This window comes from Anser cygnoides, chromosome 17 (genome assembly GCF_040182565.1).
Source record: "Anser cygnoides isolate HZ-2024a breed goose chromosome 17, Taihu_goose_T2T_genome, whole genome shotgun sequence".
In the NCBI taxonomy this organism is placed as follows: domain Eukaryota; kingdom Metazoa; phylum Chordata; class Aves; order Anseriformes; family Anatidae; genus Anser; species Anser cygnoides.
Window position 1 is genome coordinate 10,978,778 of NC_089889.1, and position 21,556 is coordinate 11,000,333.

Sequence of the window (21,556 nt, forward strand, 5' to 3'; positions counted from 1 at the left end):
CGCAAACTGAACAATTCAAATGATGGCACGGTGTAAATACAATGTGAAGAACCCCACTGTCCCTCAAAGGACCAACTCCACCCAGCCCCACAGGCAGAGGAGGCCAGATGCTAAGTGGCACCAGTGCTCAGCAGAGATTCCTTTGCCACATGGCTATACATCCAGCCTGTGCTTGCTGACAGGTGAGGAAGCAGCAGCCTACCTCTGAACTCTGCTCAGCTACCTGTAACTCTGGTTGGTCAGATTCTGTAAGATCACCTGCAGGTACAGCTGGCAAATCCTCATCCAAATGCAACTAACTCCTCAAGTGTTCTGTGCCGATTCTGTACCCAGGTGGTATGTGGCAAAGATGCTGGTGGGCTAGAATACACTGTACTTCATCCACGTGGCTTTACATCTCTTAAAGAAATGCTTTTAATTTGCTGGATTTCACTTATCAAACTTTGAATCATCTAATATAAGTTTACAAAGAAATAATAAGTTATTTCATCTGGGAAATGACCTAGAAAATTCAATTGTCCTCCAGAGAGCAACTGTGCCAAATCTGGAAATGAAACTCATTAAATGAAGTATGAGAAAAAGCTGTTATTCTGCTTCAGCTGCAAAGCCTGGCTCAGAGTTAAGTTTGGTGAGGGTACTTGTTCTAGCACTCCTTAGGAATGGTGCTGGAGTGACACCTCTTTAAAATTAAACAGTCAAAACACCTGTGTTCTTGAACTATTTAAAAACTTAAAAAGGCCTAAGGACAGTGGTATTGTTAAGGCAGTAGAACAAAGGTCAGTTATCTCCAAACCCAAAATACCTGCATGGGCTGTTTCTTTAGAAAACGAATTATTAAACTGTGACAGGTGTCTAAAGTTTCTGTACAGGTGGAGAAATGTTCATCTAATCTGCATCATCTTCCTGACAGAAAACAGCACTACGTATCTGAAAGCAACTGAAAACATGTCTCCTTGTGAGAGGAGCTGTATTTGTAAGAGCTCCTGTACTTGAATATATCAATCTTCAACAGCAGGGAAGCATAAAACACAGGCTTTCATCCGCATGTATTCTAATATACGATTGACTAGCTCAGTCATAATAACGGCAGTGACATGCCCTGTCATTAGCGGGGAGAAACAAAGTACCTTATGCGGCACCCCGCACAAAAGTCTGTCAGGATGCCGTGTGAGGGCTGCTCACGGGGGCTCCCTCAGCACGCCAGCCGCCTCGCTGCTTGGCGCACGGCCGCGCCTTACTCTTTCTGCCACAGGCAAGCAGAGAAGCCGCAGCTCTCGCCCACCGCAGCGCCAAGCCCTAGGGGACGGATTTTACTCGGCGTGGCTGGGATGGCGCCAGCACCTCCGGCCAGCCCTGACCAGCCCCAGCCCCGGCCCCGCCGTCCCCTCAGCCGGGGCGGCCCCGCTCGCTGCCCAACCCCTCCCCCCCCGCCCCGCCCCTGCCGCCAACGGTCGCCGCGCGCCCTCTGAGGCGCCACGCGCCCGCTCCGCTGTTGCTATGGCTCGGCGGGAGGCGGCAGCCAATCAGGAGGCGGGGAGATAAATTTGTCGCTGTTGCTACGGGCGCGGCGGGCAGGGGGGCCAATGGAGAGGAAGCGGGAAGCCGGCCCGCGGCCGCCATGGCGGCGGGCTGAGGGTTCCTCAGCGAGCCCCGGCTTGGCGCGAGCGGACGGGGAGCGGCGGCGGCGGAGCCGGGAGGCCCAGCTGCAGTGCAGGGGCGGGGTGGCGAGGGACAGAGCGTTAAAAGGGAGGCAGCCCAGCGGGGCTGGGAGGGCTGGGATAGCACAGCCCTCACGGGTTGAGGTCGCCCAGCGCAGTGACGGCGCCTTTCCGCCCCGCGTTCCAGCCCCGGTTCGCGCAAAGCCCCATTGTTTAAGGAGATAAAGTGTGAACGTATATATAAGCATTTCCCTCACCAGTGTTCTGAGCACAAAGCATCCACCAAGAAAAGGGCATTTTATGCCAGATCCGGAGAAATGAGCGCTAGAAGTATCAGGGTCACAGCCCGAGTGCTGGGGGGTTTAAGAAATACCGTGTGTGAATAATCACCTCATACCCTTACCTTGAAAATGAACCCTTTGAGAAAGAGTCATTCATAACCTTTATTTGATAACTATTACAAACAGTTCTGGAGGCATCTACTTTGTTCATCTCAGGGCAGTACATTTGACAAAGATTACCTCTTTCAAAATACCTTGCTATTTAAAAAATACCAGCAATAGTTACAGAAAGTACCCAAAAGGCTGCCCGATGACTTACAGCAGAAATTTTAAACCTGCATCAAAAGCCCGCTTTGCTACTCATACACAATTCTGCTTTTTAGTCTGAAAGCGAAAGAAAAGGAACAGGGCTCCTGATCTGTGAGCAGCACAAGGCAGTGAGTGCGACAGGAGGCCTCTAGGCTGGGTTAAACACGGGAAAGCACTGGGCAAAAAGCACAGAGTTGCGCACATACCCCAAGTGGGTTGCAGCTGGAACTGCCTAACCCCCTGGAGTAAGTAGCCTTCAGCCAAATACAGCGTTAGCCCCTGCTCAAAGACACCTAACTACAGTGTGCAGGAAACAGTTCGCACAGCTCACACTGCGTTGCAGGGCAAATAGGATGCGCTCACCTGCTGCTGCTGCGCATCACACTGCCGCAGACCACCTGAAGGGTGACACAATGGCCTGTGCAGTTTCAGCCCATCCCGATCAGGACACTGAAACGGATCAAGAGGCTCCCACCCTCTCCATTTATCCACCTTTTGCTGGCAATCAGATGCAGGCAGCGTTAGCTACCAATGCACTTGTATGCCCCCCCTCCAGTCCTGCAACTCTAGCACTGTAATTTCTGCCATGCTCCAGTCTGTGTCACCCACAGCACTACAGAGCATGGAACATTTCAAAGTGATGCCCAGCAGCACAACACAAGTGCAGAGATGAGGAACAGCAGTGTTTTACCAGCACTTAGCTGAGTCCTTATTTTCCATGCCTGAGATAACCTTTATCTCATATCCAGTATCCAACTGTTGGGCAATGTAACTAAGATTTTATTCCTTCTGAGTAGAGTTTCACGTACCTTCATGGTGTAATGAAGGACTCTCACCTGACCAGTGCTATAGGTAGAACTATGCAACTGCCACAGAATCAGTGACCTGATATTTTAACGTTTACAGAGCAGCTTCAGACTGCTCTAGTGAAAACCTACAATCCACAATATACCTTTGTATACCTATACCTGTATACCTGTATACCTTACCTGTATACCTATAACAAAATTCTTCATAAAACTAAAACCAACTTCATAACTATTAGAAAAGGCCTTCATCCATCTACCTCATTATTTCTGTTCCTCAACTCCATGTCAAACTCCTCATTCATTAAAAAAAAATAGTGAGAGAAAAACAGGAAAGAACAGGGTGTTTCCTGGAGAAGTGCAGACCACATTGAGCATTGCTGTAGGCAGGTCACATTTGTCCCCCAGCTGAGAATTCAAAGAGCAGCCGTGCTGCCCAGAATGTATCATCGGTTAATGGGTCACCAACTGGATCCACTGGATCCTCCAGCACCTGAAAGACACAGCAGAAGAATGAAAGCTTCACCACATATGACCTTTAATGACACATTTGCTCAGTGTGGAAGAGCTCTTTAGGGCAGATGTACGGTGGCACAAGACTGTGAGAAGGGAGGGAATGTCAGTAGTGAAGGCTGTGCGCGTGAAGTGACAAAGTCTTCATCCCCCTCTAAGTTCAGGTGGAGTAATCCATCTGCACAGGGCATGGGTGTAAAAATGGCAAGCACAATCTGTGTGCAATTCGACCCTTCATAATTCAGAGAAAAGCAACTGCCTTCCTTCTGCCCAAAACACTAGCTTCTATAAAAGCAAGTAAACAACGGAGGGCAAAACCAGGATGAACTAATTAAGAAGGGAATGATCACCTGGACAAGGGAGTTCTATTCATGAAGGGAAAGGAACATCTCCAAAATCGGTTAACTGGTTTTTGTTGTTGTTTTGTTTTACTCTCCTTTTAATTTTGATGGGATATATGACCCACAAAGAACAAATTGAAAGTCATGTGTGGTACAGGCACTGTACAGCTGTGGTTCAGACATGGGAACCAAATATCCACATATCCCTGCGACAAGCCCAGGGAAAGGTGATCCTGTAAGAAGAAGCACACCCAGGAAGCCTGTGGAACGTTGTAAAAACATTTACCCATTCAAGCTCTTCCTTTTCCTACAGCACACATTAAAATTTGCAAAAAAAAAATTACTCTTCTGAATTCCTGAACTGAATAACTATTACAAAGATTTGAAGATGTTGCCTTCTGACATCTGCAGGCATCACATAGTATCTTGTTCCCCATACCATATTGCACCTAGTGTCATGTTTCTATGCAATTACAAAATCAGTGCCTAAATCCAAAATAGCAAGAGGAAAACACTAGCTACAGAGACTGCATACTCTAGAAATCTTAGAAAAGGCTCATTCATTATTAATGCCCAAAGCTTTCCTACTCATCTGGCTCCCATTATGGCTGGTAAAAAGGCCACTTTCCAAGATACAGATCTTTATATTGATGCTTTCAAAGGCTCAAAAGAGGTTCTGTTACTGCCCTGAGAGCTGCAGCCGCTTCCCATAATGAGGCCAGCAGATATGGTCTCCTGCTTTTCAAAATCTCTTTCAGAAAGGTTTTCTCCAGCAGCTGACATCGCAAGAGAAACAGAAATGGATGCTAACTCGTTGCTAGACCAATAGATTTGAAGCCAAAAAATAAACTTAACGAATAGCTTAAGCTACAGTTTAGATAGGGCTTTCTTGAGTCCTATTTTTAAGTAACAGTTAATTCATAGATGTGCTCCCATTCCCTTGAAAGCAGAACATTTCTAGTTTCTATTCTCTGCTGCTTTAAAAGCACCAAAAGAAGGCATACAGTTTGAATCCTGATCATGGAAGGGAAGTTGCTTCTTCTATCATTTCCTATAACAACACTGCTCTGTACACTACTCTCAGCCATCTCAGAGAGTAGTGTACAAAATCTCTTTTCCTCAGTAGTAACACAAACTCAAATTTAAATTACATTAAAGATTTTAACAGGTTTCAAAGAGCTGAGTCTAATTCTGCAAAACCTCTCAGAAGGGAAGGACCCACAAGAAACCATCTTCCCATCTTCTGTTTTTCACAGTGCTAGGTGAACCCTCCGTTGCTCAAAATTTAAATGATACTTTGGATCTACAGAGGTTGATTTGGCCATCATTGCAATGACGTGTTTAGTAAAATCAAGGTCTGATAAGCAATTAAAGTGACAAAACCAAAAAAAATCCTCTTCTCCTAGCATCCCAGCATCTGCTGGATGGTACTCAGAGAATGCCAAGCTTACTGATTCTAAAGATATGCTTAGATCGTGTATGTTTCATACAATATATGATGTGAGATTTCACATCTCCTGTGAGAATGCTACAGCAGGAAGGTGTGTGTGGCTGAGCTCTCTTCTCTGAACATTAGGTGCGTTCTCTTACCTGGCCTTGTCCCATGGCTTGGCTTTCTTCCATGCGGGGTGCAGAAACAGGTGGGCACTGAGGCTTGCCAGCCACAGTCTGATGGGAACTGGAAGAAAATATGATTATTTACAAATGCATTTGTATCTATGCCCTACTTACCACTTACTGCAGTCTGGCAGCAGGACAAGAGGGGCTGCTGATAAGACTATTCATTGAAAAGATAATGAGTTCTGTTGACTACAAACCTGTGTCATTTCTTCAAATTGTCACAGACTGAAAAAACAGATTGTGCAATGAGAGGACTAGCCTGACCAGCAGCAGTATACAGGACTGACAGCTCCATTTGCAACTTGCCTTATGCCCCTAGAACATTCTCCATAAACAAAGAGATGTCTACCAAAATGTCTCTCTCCTGGAACATATTTTAACACCAGAGGTCCTCAGAGTCAAAACATACAAAGGTGGCTTTAGACATAGCCACAACATTAGCTATAATTCTACTACAGCTTTTCAAGGCCATCAGCCGACAGTCCGGGGACATGGCTTCCCCATCCACACCTCTCCAGGGGCTCTGCCAACGTGTGAAAAGAGTCTGCAGGCACTGGGCCAAGTAGGAGACACTGGGTACTCGACGATGGGATGCCCTTTGTCACCAACTCTGTATCTGTACTCCAACAACACTGCCCATACCACGGCCAGGAATACCCCAGGGTATGAATAGCCATACAAGCCCAGACCAAAGGAATCAGCTAACAGAACTTTGGAAAAAAGTACAAGGAACAGGGTTGTTTCTTGTCGAGTTGCCCTTCCTTGGGATCCCCTCCAGGTTTCAGCGATCAGTCTTGGGATTCCTCTGCTGGAGGCTGCATTCATGCAGTTACATTTACTAATGACAAACAGACTCAGCCCCTACCCCCACAAATTCCTCTCATCCTTTTTCATTGCCCACTTACACTTTGACATGCACAACACCCTTAGCAACAAATTCTGTGATTTAATTATGCAACATGCAAAAAAGTAGCCTCCTTTTGCACATTTGAAACTTGCTGCCTGCCAGCGTCATGCATGTGGGGTTATCTGGGGTGTGAGCCTAATGGCAGGAGGATTCCTACTGTACTGAGCTGGCATTCCAAAATGCAGGAAGAATTGGTAAGCTGCAACGAACGTCTCAGCACTGGTATTTTCTAAATCAATAAGCTGGCTCATAAACGCAGTCTGTCTTGCTCTATAGAGTTCAGTGTGCTTTTCTGCTTGAAATGTGAGGCACAGGAGAGCCATATTCTGCATGAACCATTAGCCGGGCTACATTCCACCTGTTCCAGCCAGAAGAATGAAGAGGATAAAACAACACTATCTGTAGAGGCAAGCATCTGTTTGGTGCCCCACCGGGCCCTCCAGTTCACTAGCTGGATCACACTCTCCTGTCAGGCAGCAGGAGCAGATGGAGACAGTCAGCTCCCAGCCTGGCTCCCCCTCACACTCCCACCTCACAGCCCTGCGGAGCATGAGAGGTTTGGATACAGCCCAAGTGCGTAGGACCAACTGGAAAAAGCCCATAAAAGAAATAAACTGAAATTGGTCTAATAAGCTTTCAGGGCAAGTCCTTTCCAGGTGAGCACCTTTAAAACGAGACATGCAGATCAAGGTTCCTTCGGCTGACCTGCAGCTCTACCCTGGCACTTACAAAGCAGACCGACACAGGCACTGGCGAGGCAGCGACTGTCATAGTCGAAGTCCACTCCAGATGGGTGACCCTGGATAAATAATTTCCTTCTGTCTGCTTTACTTTTATCACCAAAGCAGGGATAGTTTCACTGCCCTGTCTTTCCAGGATAACACCACTCATCTGCCTCACCGATTAAGCTGTAGGCTCCTTCTTAAGTCCCTAGATGAGTGATGCTCATTGCAACATTACTGCTAAAGATGACTCAGGTGACACAATACTCCTCTCTAATCCAATAAGTCTGTTAGAGGGCACTGCCTGGTAACAGAGGTGATCCTCCGTCATTGCCCATCACTGCGCAGTGATCTCACCCAAGACTTCCCACCCAAGGTCTGCTGGCTCTCTAGAGAGAAACTGCAAAAAGGTCCAGGTGAGGTTGCAGCCTAAGCCTCACTCACTCCTGAAAAGATTTAAGTTCCATAGCGTGAATGGTATTTTGGGGAGTTCAAGGTTCTGAGGGGAGATGGACCAGGCCACTAAACCAAGTAGGGTCTACAAACAGAGTTCAAATAACTGTATCCTCACCAGAAGGTGTCGATGAAGCAGCAAGTCCTGCCCCTGCCAGGAACATGATAAAGGGTGTATGGATTCCTGGCACAACTGACATACCCAACAAGGAGACATTCACCATAGATTTCTTCTAGTGGTGGAACATACTTTAAAAATAAACATGAGCTCACTCTAGAGTCAGAACATGCAATTTTACATCCAGCCAAAATATTGCCAGCAATTCCTCACTCGTCTTTCATAATCCTTAGCCACAGTTTAAAACTGCAAATCCCAAAACACAGGCTGAGGTGGGCTCACAATACCTAGACCTGGGTTCACCCCAGCAATTCCAAGAAGGGAGTCTGACATGAATGTGAACAACTGTAGGCACCAAGCCAACTGGGAAACAGAGGTAAAAGACAGAAATGTTTATAGCAGGGAACTAACTGGGAGGCAAAAAAAAAAAAAATCTACTGATCTCTATCTCCAGTGAATCACTGCCTTCCCTTGTCGCTTTGACAAGCCACAAAGCCTCTCCCTGCCTCTGCTTCCTCATACGTAAAGCTGGAATAAAACTGCTTCTTCTGCCTACCTCTTTGACACATTATTGACAGTGTCACACTAGCACAAATGCTGGACCGGGTCAAGCAAAAGGGTTACAAAATGGTACTACTACTCCTGATCTGTCTTGTAGATCACCAGATTAAAGGAACTTTATAATCTCTGTTTTGCAGTGTTTATTTTTATGTAACATGATGGAAGTTGTGTAACACATGGAAGATGGCACGGATTTTTGTTGTTTTGCATTCTGTGAATTTATCTCAAGTCCCAGAGAAAACCTGCTGTCTGAAACATTCGGTACAGGTGGAAAACAAAAAGGCAGAACAGTGACTGTCTTTCTGTCTTCCAATTTGGAAAGCTTGCACTACGGAATAATCTTGTCATGAGGTTATGAAGCTACAAAAAACTATTTTAGGATTAAGTACAGGCCCTACCAACCCAGCCTGCAGGGTCAGCTCTCACAGAGATCAGTGTAAGTTATGATTTTCTGCCAAAAAGAAAAACAGACAAATGGCTTAGATGCCAAACCTGCTTAAAAGAGAGGGGTTCGTGATGCTGGCCCTGAATCTCCTTTGTACTAACTACCTGTAAAACACAAATACATTTATGCAGCATCACCCATTTCCAACACAGAGATAAAAATATCTTCAGAATCTGATGAGGACAAGCGTAGAGTCAGGCCCCTGGAACGAGATGCATTACCACACTTTCTGCAGCCCTCTTCAATAGGGGAATCAGGACAAGGCTAGATTCACAACATCATTGTTAGTCCTGCCTTTGAGAAGCCCTGTGCTTTCCACTCCTTTACCTGTGGGGAAGAATAGTCTCCAGGGTCCCTAGCTGTCCTTCTCTAAGGGTGAAGCTTTCAACCTCTAAATCTGACTGCCGAATGATTCTTCCTGAACTGGCCTCAATAAAACCACCTTGAGGGACTCTGCTCAAGGGAGCTCTGATACCTGCTGAAATAAATGTTCGTATTAAAGACAATTACAGATAACATGACCTCAACCTCTGACCCAGCTAGTCCCCCCCTCTTTGCTGTGCATTCACCAGAGGTTGTGCAAGTAACAGTCACAGCACCTTCCATTCTGTAGACCTATAGCAAAAGCAGGTGTTAAGTATCCTATCAAGGCTATTCTGAAGAACAGGGACAAGAAAAGAGATGGTGGGAATGCTGAACAAGACAGGATAGGACGGAAATGGAGAGAGAAAAAGCAGGAAGAAGAAAGGCAAGTGAGAAAGCGTTGCTGAAGATGAGCACCATGCTTCCAGCATCTGCTCAGGCAATCAGCACTTGCCTCTGAAGAATTGTCAGGGGTTTAAAAACCCAGAACCCTGCTAACTGGCAAGATGAGCAGACAGCAGCTGAATGGACTCCTCCAATGGAAAAGCTAAAAGAAAGTGCTTTTCCACCTTGCTGGAAAAGCACAATCTTAAGGAGGAGTTACAGTCTTAGCAAGATAGTAGGCAAGAATGTCTGGTTCAATACCTTAAATCAACAGGTTTTCTATGCTATTATGGGAGCTGAAGATAAGCCCTGCTCCCACTTGTCATGACGTGGGAGAGCCATGTAATTGAACAAGCATGTTTCCAACAAAGGGAAGAGAAGCTTGAAAAACTCTTACGGGCCATAATCTGGGTTCATTTTTACTAACCTTCTATATTTGGGGTCCACATGGAGCCAGAGACTCCTGTGGTGCTGGAAGGGACCTGCCACGTGGCCAGACGTTCACCTGGGAAGATAAGGGACCCACAAGAGCACACAACAAAGTTATCCAGCTGGGGGCCAGCATCAGTACTGCTTGCTGCTTCTCTGGGCTGCAGGACGGCAGAGTTAAAGCAGGTTCCTGGTTCCAGCACAGCCTCACTGAAAAAAGCTACGGGTTGTTCAGTGACGTGAGCCATCAACGCCTTGCTTGTCCTTGCTTCGCACAGTGCGCTGCTCTGAATAAAGCTGTAGTGATGGAGGAAACAAATTAGCCAGACATATTGCTTTTCAAAGAGAGGAGACACCCCAGCTCAACCTTTGATTCCTGCCCTTGGCAGGTGGGAGATTAACTACAAGATGCTCCACCTGCCTGAAACTGGACATGGACCATTCCCATTAAGACTCCCTAAATAATGTCCCCTGAGAACTGAAATGGAAGTCAGTTCCATGACCAAGTTTAAGGGATGCTTCATCTCTGAACTGTTATTGTAAAGACTTTTTCATACATCACCTGGATTCCAGCATCTTTAAATACATTCCTTCTGGAGACTTATCCAAGTCTGTAGCTGACTGCTCCCACCCTGGGTCACAGGGCATGAGGTTTATCCCTGTCTGCTCAGAGCTGATGCCTACATAAGATCCACCTGAAAAACACAGGCCAGGCAGGCAAAGGAACACTAACAGTTACTCCAAAAAGCAATTAAATAACAGTCAAATTTGTGAAATGCAGCAAGGCCCTCTTTTTCCCCATGACTGAAGTTTGGTCAAGCTTCTGTGAAGGGGTACAGAAATACTGGGTTTTACAGGAGTGAACTGGAGCTCAGAGTGACCTATCTGCATTGTAATAATCCCCTTCATGTTCTGGGGAAAAGTTTATGAGCTATTATTGTGTTCCTTTAAGCCATCGGTATTTGTTGGCTTTGAAAGGCACTCTGCATCCAATCCAGCATTGGGAAGGCTACAAGACAGACAGAAGCAATGTGAAAATGGCCAGGCAGGCAGAAGGCAAGGTGCTGTGATTGTGATGCACTGGATCCCTGCTACATGTAGAAAAAAGCAGGTGTCAACATCATTACGTGAACACACCGGCATCTCTTTCATCCTCTTCAACAGACAGTAGTAAATGCTGCTAACAGTGGTGATCATTGAGATCAAAGACAAAACAGCAAGTTGTGAATTATTGCTAGTCAGTCACTGAAAGAAAGATGTGACTGATACACAAAGCGCAATCATTTTGGTCCCAGACCAATCTGCAAATTCACATCCTGATCCCAGAGGCTGAGAGCTAAAACCTACTGCCTGACATGTATTTGTTTTCATTTGGTGCCCCTTCTGAGAACAGTGTATCTTTTCACCTGCCCTTGCGCAATCCTTGTCAAAGCTTGCTCCTCCTACAGTGACAGCCTCGAGCCAAGCGATGAGGCACTCCACTGAAGCAGAGTTCTCCAGTGGCCACTTGATCCCTCAGCATATAGATGCTGTTTCTGCAGAAGGAATATCCTTCTCTTCCTGAAGAAGTTTAAAACTTTTCAGCTTTCTGGACCGCATCCCAAGCCCATTAGGAAGAGACAAACCTGCAGTTTGTGGAGTGTAGGATCCTCTATCCTGCTGCTCCTTTGCATGGTGTGTCAAGGTCCCCTCAGGGCACAAGTAGTTAAGCTTTTCCTCACAATGGATACGGGATTTTTGACGTCGTCGATAATTTGCAAACCAGTTATAGACCTGAGCTGGCTGCAGGTTCATGTCCTGAGCCAATCTCTCCTGCAAACCCGGGGGGGCGGGGGGGGGGGGGGGGGGGGGGGGGGGGGGGGGGGGGGGGGGGGATCAAAAAGAAAAAAAAGAGTAAACCACATCCAAATAGTCAGCCCTTTCCCTTCAGTTCCAAAGACAGCCAGACAAATGAGCTTTCAAACACACCGGAGACATTTGTTCTCTAGGTCTCCAATAAGTCTATGTGGATGCCATTAAGGAGGCCGATTTATAAACTCAAAAGAGTTGCTGGAAAACAGATTTCACCCTGCTCTCCTAGACAATCTGTTTGTTAAAGGAAACCATTTACTGTTATTTTATATTGCTATATTTAAACACGCAACATGCTGCAAAAACCTCAGCAAAGTATGCTCTTTCCACAGAATGACAGCTTCACATCACTTGCACGACACTAATGGCATCAACATTAATGCATTTACCACATTAAGTAGTTTTCACAAACCCTGAGCAGCATAAACATCTGCAACACATTCACAGAAATAAATTCTGCTGTATTAAACTACTTGTTAAATAATGAGATGACATAAATGAAGAATGTATTGGGAAATTAACATACAAATTATTATCATAACCTGCGCTATTAAGTCCCAGAAGGTCAATCTCATTATGCTCCCAATTCAAATTTATATTTTTTTTAATGAAAATTTGGAAGTTGTTGCTGCTTTGTGAAAAGGGTATGAAATAAACCATCTTCACATTGCAGAACAATTCACCAGGTCATCCTGCATCATGTAAGAAGGGTATTGGAATAACTGAGCACCACAGGAGCAGACTTTAAAGTCTAAAGCTTTTACCTTGCAAAATAGTAACAAATAAGAGTTACTGAATAAATTCACATGTCACAGGTCACTTTCATTATAAATCTGTCCCTGTTCAGGTAAGGTAGATAACTGCATACATCAACACTGCCTTTTTTTTTCTGTCCTCAAATTCTATGAGTTTAATGTGATAAATTAGTACAAACATTCTGGTGAGCAAAATGGAATTGCATATAGGCTACAACCCAGTCAAATCAGAACTACGTATCACTATAATATAGCCCTTCTGAGTGATGGTTATTTCCCTGCCTGTGTTCAGTCACTACAAGATTAGACCTGCTAAAAAGCCCAGCAAAGAACTTATTTACCCTAATCTTTTTGTCCAAGGCAAGCAAAGTTACTTAGCATTAACTTAATTTGTTATTTTTAATTTTTATTATTACTATTTTTTTGAAGGAAACCTTTAGGGAAAGATCAAATATGGGGAATTCCAGCCCCACTGGGCTTCTGAAAACAGATCTAGAATGAAACCAGCTATAGATCCCTGATCACAGAACGCTGTTTTTCTGTGACAAGGACACTTGACTGGAAGAAGCATATCCTTACCCGTTGTTCCTTGTTTGGATTTGTTGTCACCTCTGCAGCAAATTTGTACAGTTGCTGGCGTACTTCATCTGAATAGTTTCGATTTTTCAAGCCCTCAGGACAAAGGGAAATAGGTGGAGGATTCCTGTGCACAAGAGAGAGGAAAATAAGGATTCCTGTACATACGAGAAAACAGGATCAGGAAAGACCCCAAAAGATTCATTCATGTTTAAGGGAAATATTCTTACATTGCCCCATGAGGCCAAAACCCCAAGAAAAAACCAGCTCCCAGATGCAGTCATTTTGAGATGTGCAGCCTCTGAATCTCTACCCCCTGCACATAAATATTACAGCAGAGAAGAAAGAACTGCTTTCTCCCATGCCATGGTACCTCTTCCTGCAACGAAATTTCTGCAGTGGTGTCAGAAAATCTCTGTGGTGTTTTTCCATAACCCTATGGTAGTGAATCTCATGCCAAAGTTGCACCAGCTCCTCCTTCTCTTCTGCCCTGCAACACTAAATCGGAATGGTATGTTATAAGCCTCTATCACAGTAGTCAGAACAAAATCCTGCTTTCACAAACTACAACCAACTGCACGATAACCCAGTTACCTTTTTCCCCTTGACTGTTTAATTGTAACTGCCTGTAGCAGAGGCCTTACCCTGGGTTTCAGGTCAACCCATCCACACACATCACCTCCCACTACTGGACACCAGCTGGAAATGCTCCCACACACTGCAGATTGGGAACCTCTGTTCTAAACCTAACAACTCTAAACCCTATTTTTCTGGCACTGCTTTTTGTTTCAATGAAGCAAGGAAGAACACATCCCTACCTCCAGGAGCTTGCAGGCTGTGTCATGCTGCCCGCTACGGATGTGAACAAACACACAAGCTCGGACAACGTGGATGTTAGTGAGAAAATGCTTCTTTTGTTTGCATCTCATCATGGCCCCAACCAGCTTCTCCAGATTAGGGGATGAGCTCTGGAGGTCCTGGCAAAGCTGCCCTGCTAGCTCCAGCAGCTTGGTGGGTGGGGGATCCTTGTGTTTGTTTCTGCTTAACATGGCCATGAACCGCTTCATCCTGATGTCCTGCTAGAAGCCTTTTCTATGCAATGCAGAAAATTGTGGTTAGATAAAAACTATTATCTCTTACTTTTAGCTCCTATGGTATGCATAAAAAAATAAAAAAAATAAAAAACCAAAACCCTCTCGGAGGCCAGCGCAGGAGGGCTGTAGGAAGCCAGACTCTACGCTGCTCCTGCTCAGCTCTTACTTGTGGTGCACGCCAGGGTGCTGGGAGTGTTGACAGCTCTCCACTGCCCCCAGGTCCCTGCTCTAATCCCCATCCTCAAATTGGGCACCCCCCTCCAAGCTTCGACAGGGAGCACTGAGACTGCTACAGCTGAAGCCCGGAGCCATTCTGGGGAAACAAAGCAGGGTGTTCTCCAAAACAAGGCCAGGCATTACAGCACAGCCTAACTCGGACCATCGGGGCTGTTTTCGCCCCGTTTTCCTTGGGGAAAGGAGACCGGCACGATGCCCCCGTGCCCCCATCCTCCGGGCCAGGGGGGAAAAGTTGTTAAATACCTGCGAGCTTGAGGAGCAGGGCGAGGAGCAGGGACACCCCTGCGCCCTCCCGAGGTGGTGGGGAGCGAGTGGCGGCCCCTGCCTCCCGCTGCAAGGCGCCAGGCCCCGCTATCTGCAGGCCGGGCCCGGAGGAGCCTCCCCTGCTGTCAGCCTCCCCGCGCAGGCAGGGGGAGGCTCACCTGGGGCCGGCCTCCCGCAGGCGGGGAGAGCCTCCAGGACCCCGCTGACCTCGAGGGCCCCAGGCCCGGTCTCCCCCTCCACTTCCCTCTCTCCCCCAGCACTCGCTTTGACAAAGCCACAGCTGCCCGCACAACTACGTGCTCATAGTGAAGTTAGTGAAGTGGGGGTAGAATAGAGGGCAGCAAGATATTTTTATAGGAGGGTTTCTTTTTTTTTTTTTTTTTTTTTTTTCCTCAAGATGTTAATGGGGATCAGACATGCCCGGATAATTTTCACACACTTGAAGGAACTGAAAGAGGAATGCAACTCAAACCCATCTTTTCTAGGTGGGTCCCATCTAATAACAGATGAGTCATTCCATGAGATGAGCCAAAACTGAAGCAGCCATGATTTTCCTTGAATCAAGTCTGAACAGCAGTGTGAATGTGCCAGCCCTCTGCTGACTCTGCTACAGCGAGCACAGCCAGGAGCACTGCCAGCAGCAGCAACCGCTGTGCAGCAGGAATGAACCACCACCCACACACCGTGCTGCCAGCCGCAGGCCCCAAACCCACCCCAAATCCACATTTCAGTATCTGGCTCCATGGGACGTATGCTACCTTTCTCTGTAAAGACAAAGACTGCGTATTTGACTGCAGGCATCTGCGTTTCGCTGCATACAGACATCTTAAAATCAGAATCCCCCTTTTCCTTCCCTCAGTTGCCTGTGAATCCTCCTTTGGCTCGGATGCCAGCCTAGCAGGATGGTAACTGCCTCCTTGCTCCTGCTGTGTGACACCGTTCTACACCCTGTGCTGGAGAGGATGAAGTCCCACCACTGGACTCTGAGCATTTTGTTATCATGCAGGACTTAAGAAGCAGTGTTTCCTTTTGGTGATGTTCTCCTTTACTCCCCAGTTCTGTCCTGCTGTCTGGAGTTACAACAAAACATCAGGTCACTTGGTTTTCTGTATTTTTACTTATTTACATGTATGAAATTTAACAGGCATCTCTTCACATTTTATCATACATATTCACACAACCAGGTATACCTCAAAAGGGAAAGATAAAGGCTGCAGTTGGGCATGGCAGATGCAAAGAGCACCCGTCATTTCCAATGACGACAAGCTGCTACCACCACACGGTGCTGAATCTAACTGCCCTTGCAAACCATTTGCACTCTCCCTGCTCTAACCGAAGTTTTGGCAATCAAGGACAGGAGCTACTTGATACCAACCTGAGGTCAAGTGATACGTACTGGCAAGCCAAGAGCTCAGGTTCTTTTTCCAAGGGCCTAACCAAATTCTGTTGAATATCAACAGCAGTATTGATCAGGTCCCCTTGGAGCCTCAAAATAAATCCAACAGAGAGGCTCTTCTCCAGTCATTCTCCCCCTCTATTTCCTTGCCACAAGGTAAAGCTTCTAGCTGTCTCCTTAAGAGATACAACCCTATTTCACGGAGCACTAGCGTGCATCTTATCTAGGCAGTCAGTCCAGAATAACACAAGCCGGCTATCTTTGTTCCAGCAAAAATCTGTAAAGTCTTTCAGCAACCGATCAGCAAATTTCTCATCCCCAGTGGCACTGGACCGCCACGTTTTTGTCAGCATGGTGTTGTAGGCCCAGTTGTAGCCAATGCGCTCTTCACAAAACATGTTCTGGTTGGTGGAGCTAGTGGAGTTGCGCCGGCGTCGCTGCTGCCCACAAGAAAATTTCCGCTTTGAATATGGCAGCTGCAGAAACACCGTCCCTGAAGGAAACAGACAGAACTTTAGCCTTAGGCAGACCTGAGTCCCTATAACTGGTAGCTGATGTTACATCCTGAAAAGGAAAATGGATTGAGTTCCCTGCCATTGCCTTTTAGCAAGATAAAATGGAATACATTTTTCCTTTCACATGCTATTTCTTCCCGCAAATTACAGCACTGGGAGAGAGCACTTAGCCTTGCCTTTCTCTTGGTAGAAGTAAACGAAGCAAAGGGGTAGGCTCTAATCTATCTTTCTAACCTTACATCAATTTCCATTCTCTCCTGTAATCTTCCAGATGCTCTTTTCTCATCATTGCCTTCGTGTCTCAGCAACACCTGTGAATGTAGTTAGTTATTTTAACGTAATACGCTATGCATGTATTTTAGTTAAAAGTGCTGACAGATCACCAACATTTATGAAGAAAAATAACATGAGCAAGTAGATCCTAAATGCTTTATCCATTTCCCACACAGTGCATACAGGTAGAGAGGCATCTACAGCTGACCTTAAGCTCAAGAGCACAGCACTGACTTCTCCCATTCCCTTTCCCTACTAGCTGCTAGATGCTGGATGCACATTTGTTTATACTGCACTTGGAATAAACTCTGACTTATTATTTCTTCATCTCCTGGAAGTAAAAAGTTTCAGAGACACCATAAGGCAAGATTTCAAACCAGTGCCATTCATTAGCAGCAACACTTTGTGCTTTTCATTCCATCTTGCCAGTTTTCTGGTTTGTGTTGGCTGATACAGCTACTTGTCTTCTGACTAGGGACGTAATGAGGACAAACGTCACTGACAAAACACAAAGTGCATGTAAAATGGTTCTTTTGTTTATAACAGCCTCCACCTCGCCCCCAGTGCCTGCCAAGTATTGCTTACCTGTGACATGAATATACTGGGGCTTGTTCTCAGCTGGAAAGTTGAATGCAGAAGCCGAGTATTTATCTTGCACAAATCCGAATCTGAAGAAACAAACACCAAGGAAATAAAAAAAAAAATAAAATAAAGAGAGCCACTCCAGCTATAATTCCTTCAGCCCAAAGCAGGGGCACAAAAGAAAGTTTTACACCATTCCCCCTCTTGAGGGCAAGGGGGAAGGAAGAGAGCTGAGCCTCTCCAAAAGTTCTCTGCCTCTGCTAGGTACAATGTGAAAACTTGTAACTCCACGCTGTCCTTACAGGTGTCAGAAACAAGAGCCTGTAGCTCAGTTTGGGAGGGCATGGAGCAGTCTCTGGCAAAATGAAGCAGCTGCATACAAATAAGGGAAGAGCAATAGTCAAGAAAGATGTTCCTTGGATATATCTCAAACTGTAAGATCATTTTGTTCACGCTGGAAAACATTACATACAGAACTTTGAGCAGCTCACCTGACAGTTCTTTGCTATTTGGAGAATGTTTCTTCCTCTCCTGCTTTCTAAGCTAATGAATCCATATTCCCAAAATAAACACCGTTACAAAATGCAGTCTCTCTATCATGAAAGAGGCCCCGGTAGCAACACTGTGAAACAAACTGGTAGTTCAAGCACAGTGGGTTAAGGCTAGACAGTGTTGAAAGCTTGCCATAATTCCTTCTTCGCTGTGCTCAACCTTCTATGTATAGCTCGTATCCCAGTCTTTTGTCAGTCATGGGGCATCATCTAGTTCAAGACTATGTTAAATACACATGAAGGAAATAACTGTCCTTACTCACAGAGAAATCTATTTGCAGTCTATCTGCTTCTAACTTCGACGAACGGTGCACTTTTCAAAGCCAATGTCCTCCATAAGACTAGACATGGTCTGCTGGTGACAGGCTGAAACTCTATATACCTGTCCCCTGTACCCAACAGGGGCACTTCCAGACATTCTAGTTATATTTTAATCCAATAACTGGCAAGCAGACTGCAGAGAGGTAGACTGTACAGAGCCCAGGTGACCCAGGAGTGACAGTTCAGCATCACTCCTGGACCTCATCCTATCTTATCCATGGAGAGAGGAACCTTTCAGTCATTCTGCTCCATACATACCTGTATGCTATTGCTTCCTGGAGGAGGTGCATACGGTCCCAGTATGTCTCTGGTTCAAAGCCTGAAGCAAAAAGGTAACAGTTACCTAGCAAATCCACTTTATTTCTTTCTTTTTCAAAACCTCAGTTTTCTTCAGAACACCTTTGTGCACTCTGTATTTGCTAGCAATTTTTTAGTTTGATTGTTTTCTGCTAGCTGTCCCTTGAATGCCTGCTTATTAGAGATATATCTTGTATATATCAATAGCAGATTCATCCCTGAAATTAGCTTTTGTATCTCTAGAGATGAAGGAAAGGAACTTAATGGGAGTTCCATGGGAGGGGGGCAAAGAAGGCAAGTGGGGTGCTGTGCATCACCACATAGTGCACTGAAAATGCTTCAGTGAGGCTACAGTGACCTCACATCACATGGATTTGTCACTGCTTTTTGTCGTTGTTTTGTTTTACATTTACACCTGGACATTGGGTTATGAAAATAAAGAATTAAAGGAAGGGTTAATGAAAATGAATAAAATGATCTTCACTTTTTTCTAAAACATCCTTTTACTGATTGTTTCTTCTCACAGCGCTCTCTGATCTTTGAGCTCCCACCTGAGACTTACCACAACAGCATCACGCAGAAGGGCGAGGTCACATTGCAGAAAAGGAGATTGCAGTTTCTAGCTCTTAATCTCATGTGCAAACACTCTTACCACGAATGTAGCCATAGCAACAGTAAAGAGGATGGCGGTTGTGAAAGCCTAATCTCACCGAGGAGAATAAACAAATGCAGGGTACAAACGCAGAGCAGCTCTAGCCACTATCTACCAGCAAAATGCACTTTCACAGTATAACATCGTATCAAACAGAACATCTACTTGATACAGGCTACGGAAGGGTATGCAACACTATGGCAACAATGACCACTGGGGAGGCAACCCTCCCTGTGCCTTCCAACTTCTTGCTGCCAACTTCATACACTGTTACATGCTGATTAGCCTGCCCCCACAGCTTCCTCTGAGTACCACCTTCCTGAGAATGGCTGTTAAAATGTAACAACAGGCCCTTCCTCCAGCTCACGCATATCTGGTAAAGGAGGTTCTTCGTGTCAGATATCTGCCAGGAGAGACCTACTTGCAGGAAAGCATATCAAGGGGTAAACCAAAGAAACAAATATTTCTTACCATCAAACAAATGCTCACTACCCTCCTTCAACAAGCAGCTAACATTGAGTGGGATGAACAACTGAGCTCGAAGTGGGTCTCCATACAAGTAACTGGGCAATGCAAATGGGCCTTCCAAGACTGGGACTAGCAAGAAACCACAGGATGTGGCTTTACGATGCCAGCCCTGAACCTGAGAAAAAGATTCAAACAGTGAATCATACAACATATGTCAAACTGAAGAAGGGCACTTATGTGCATAGGAGCAACTCATTCCCCAAGAATAGATCAGACATGCTCAATTCTCCACAGGCCCAGCTTGCTTTGCATGGCAGGCACACAAGCATCCTTGTAAGCAAAGCAGTACAAGCACAAGACATCAGGCTTTCCTTTTTTAAGTGCCACATCAATCAGAAAGCGCTTTAAAATAGGACATTTTTCAGGAACTGATTCAGCCTACTTATCATCAGTGGCTAAGCACTGCTGCTTTACTGGAACACTGCAATAGATTTTAAATAAAAGCAGAAACAACCTCCCAGTGCTATTTGGCTGGGTAGGGTAAAACCTGGCATTAAATAGTTTGAGTTTTACAGAAGATAAAAAAGGAAAAACAAAAACAACTAAAAATGAAACAAGGAGGTGACAAAAACTGCTTGCATTTCCAATTCAAAATGTTTTCAGGAAGCTAAAAAAAAAAAAAGCTAAAAGGCATTGCTGAACAGGAGAACATATTGCCTGGAAAAGCCCTGTCATAAAAGCAATTCCACTGAATTTCAAATTGTTTAGGTTTGGGGTGAGAGGAATGTGGTGCAAAACAAATTCTTTTCCAAAAACTTAGGTTTGCCTAAGTGGCACATAAATACCACCCCCACCTGTATTGACCTCTGCACAGTGCAAATCAAGCCCACTGAAAGCAGAACACCATCCTACAGAAACAAGGACTACAGATAGCATGATAAATGCTGACCAGATGCAGCAATGCCAAGGACCACCAGTAAAATTACCTACAGAAATGATGGCAAATCCATCCCACCATCTCTCTCTCCCCTAATACTTCCCATCAGCTTCACATAACAATGTCCCCAGTGGTATAAGGGATATGGAGGCCATAATGGCATTGCTGTGGTGACCCAGGATACAAGGACTCTTACCATCTCAAAAAGAACAGCTGCAGTCACTGCCATCCAGTGTAACTTGATTTCAAAGGCAGCGTTCAAGGAGAAATTGCCATGGTAATAACAGCTGCACCACTCCAAACGGTCAGTGCGGTTATTCACATCCACATCGAGCGTCACTGTCCGCTGTTCAGGCACCGTGGCAGCTATGCAGGCAAGGGATAGGGGTACATTTAAGAGATGTATTCAAGAGAAGGTGGGAGATGGTATAAAAAAAGAAACAAGACAAACAAGCTATTTGATATGAATTTGTCCTCCCATTCCTCCCCAGATGCTTTTGGGCTAGCAGAATAGTCCCAGAATGCTGCTCTTCTAGATCAAAGATGATGAAAAAATTGAAGGATTACTCAAATCAGGGGTCTGTGTCACAGAATTACATTCCCATGAAGTCAAAAGACATCTCAACTGCAATAAAGAGACAGAACCAAGAGTCAAGTAGCTAATCAATAATCAACAAGTGGTGTAAATAAATATGACTAGGCAACACCATCTCCTTCATACCTACAATTTGGCTTCTGTATTTGTGTGTGTCCCCACCAGAAGTCACAACAGGGTGCTGTTAAACAGGGCAGGAGCATTCCAGGACTTTCCATAGGTAAAGAAGATTAGAAATTCAACTTCTTGTTTCTTTAATCCCATATCAATATCACATATTAC

At 45.4% G+C, this 21,556-nt stretch overlaps 2 protein-coding genes across 14 annotated transcripts in view; both read right to left on the minus strand.

Moving 5' to 3' along the window:
- Positions 1-6,694: 6,694 nt before the first annotated feature.
- ANHX (anomalous homeobox) lies at positions 6,695-14,897 on the minus strand. The gene is made up of 7 exons (XM_066978888.1): positions 13,911-14,897; positions 13,466-13,590; positions 13,096-13,219; positions 11,536-11,722; positions 10,473-10,605; positions 9,909-10,207; positions 6,695-9,212 (listed from the first exon to the last, which is right to left on the minus strand). The coding sequence occupies exons 1-7, from the start codon at positions 14,157-14,159 to the stop codon at positions 9,058-9,060; spliced, it is 1,272 nt and encodes a 423-aa protein (XP_066834989.1). The 5' UTR covers positions 14,160-14,897; the 3' UTR covers positions 6,695-9,057.
- Positions 14,898-15,049: 152 nt separating this feature from the next.
- Positions 15,050-21,556, minus strand: part of DEPDC5 (DEP domain containing 5, GATOR1 subcomplex subunit) — a 47,760-nt gene continuing 41,253 nt past the window's right edge. For 11 of the 13 annotated variants that reach the window (XM_066978876.1, XM_066978872.1, XM_066978875.1 and 8 more), the window contains 5 exons: positions 20,876-21,045; positions 19,746-19,917; positions 18,584-18,644; positions 17,457-17,539; positions 15,782-16,576 (listed from right to left, as the gene is read on the minus strand). In XM_066978876.1, coding sequence (XP_066834977.1) covers positions 16,281-16,576; positions 17,457-17,539; positions 18,584-18,644; positions 19,746-19,917; positions 20,876-21,045 — 782 coding nt within the window. In that variant the 3' untranslated portion in view covers positions 15,782-16,280. Of the gene's footprint in view, positions 15,758-15,781; positions 16,577-16,832; positions 16,910-17,456; positions 17,540-18,583; positions 18,645-19,745; positions 19,918-20,875; positions 21,046-21,556 lie in introns of those variants that run through there. The other 2 variants (XR_010825507.1, XR_010825506.1) reach the window with 2 other exon arrangements.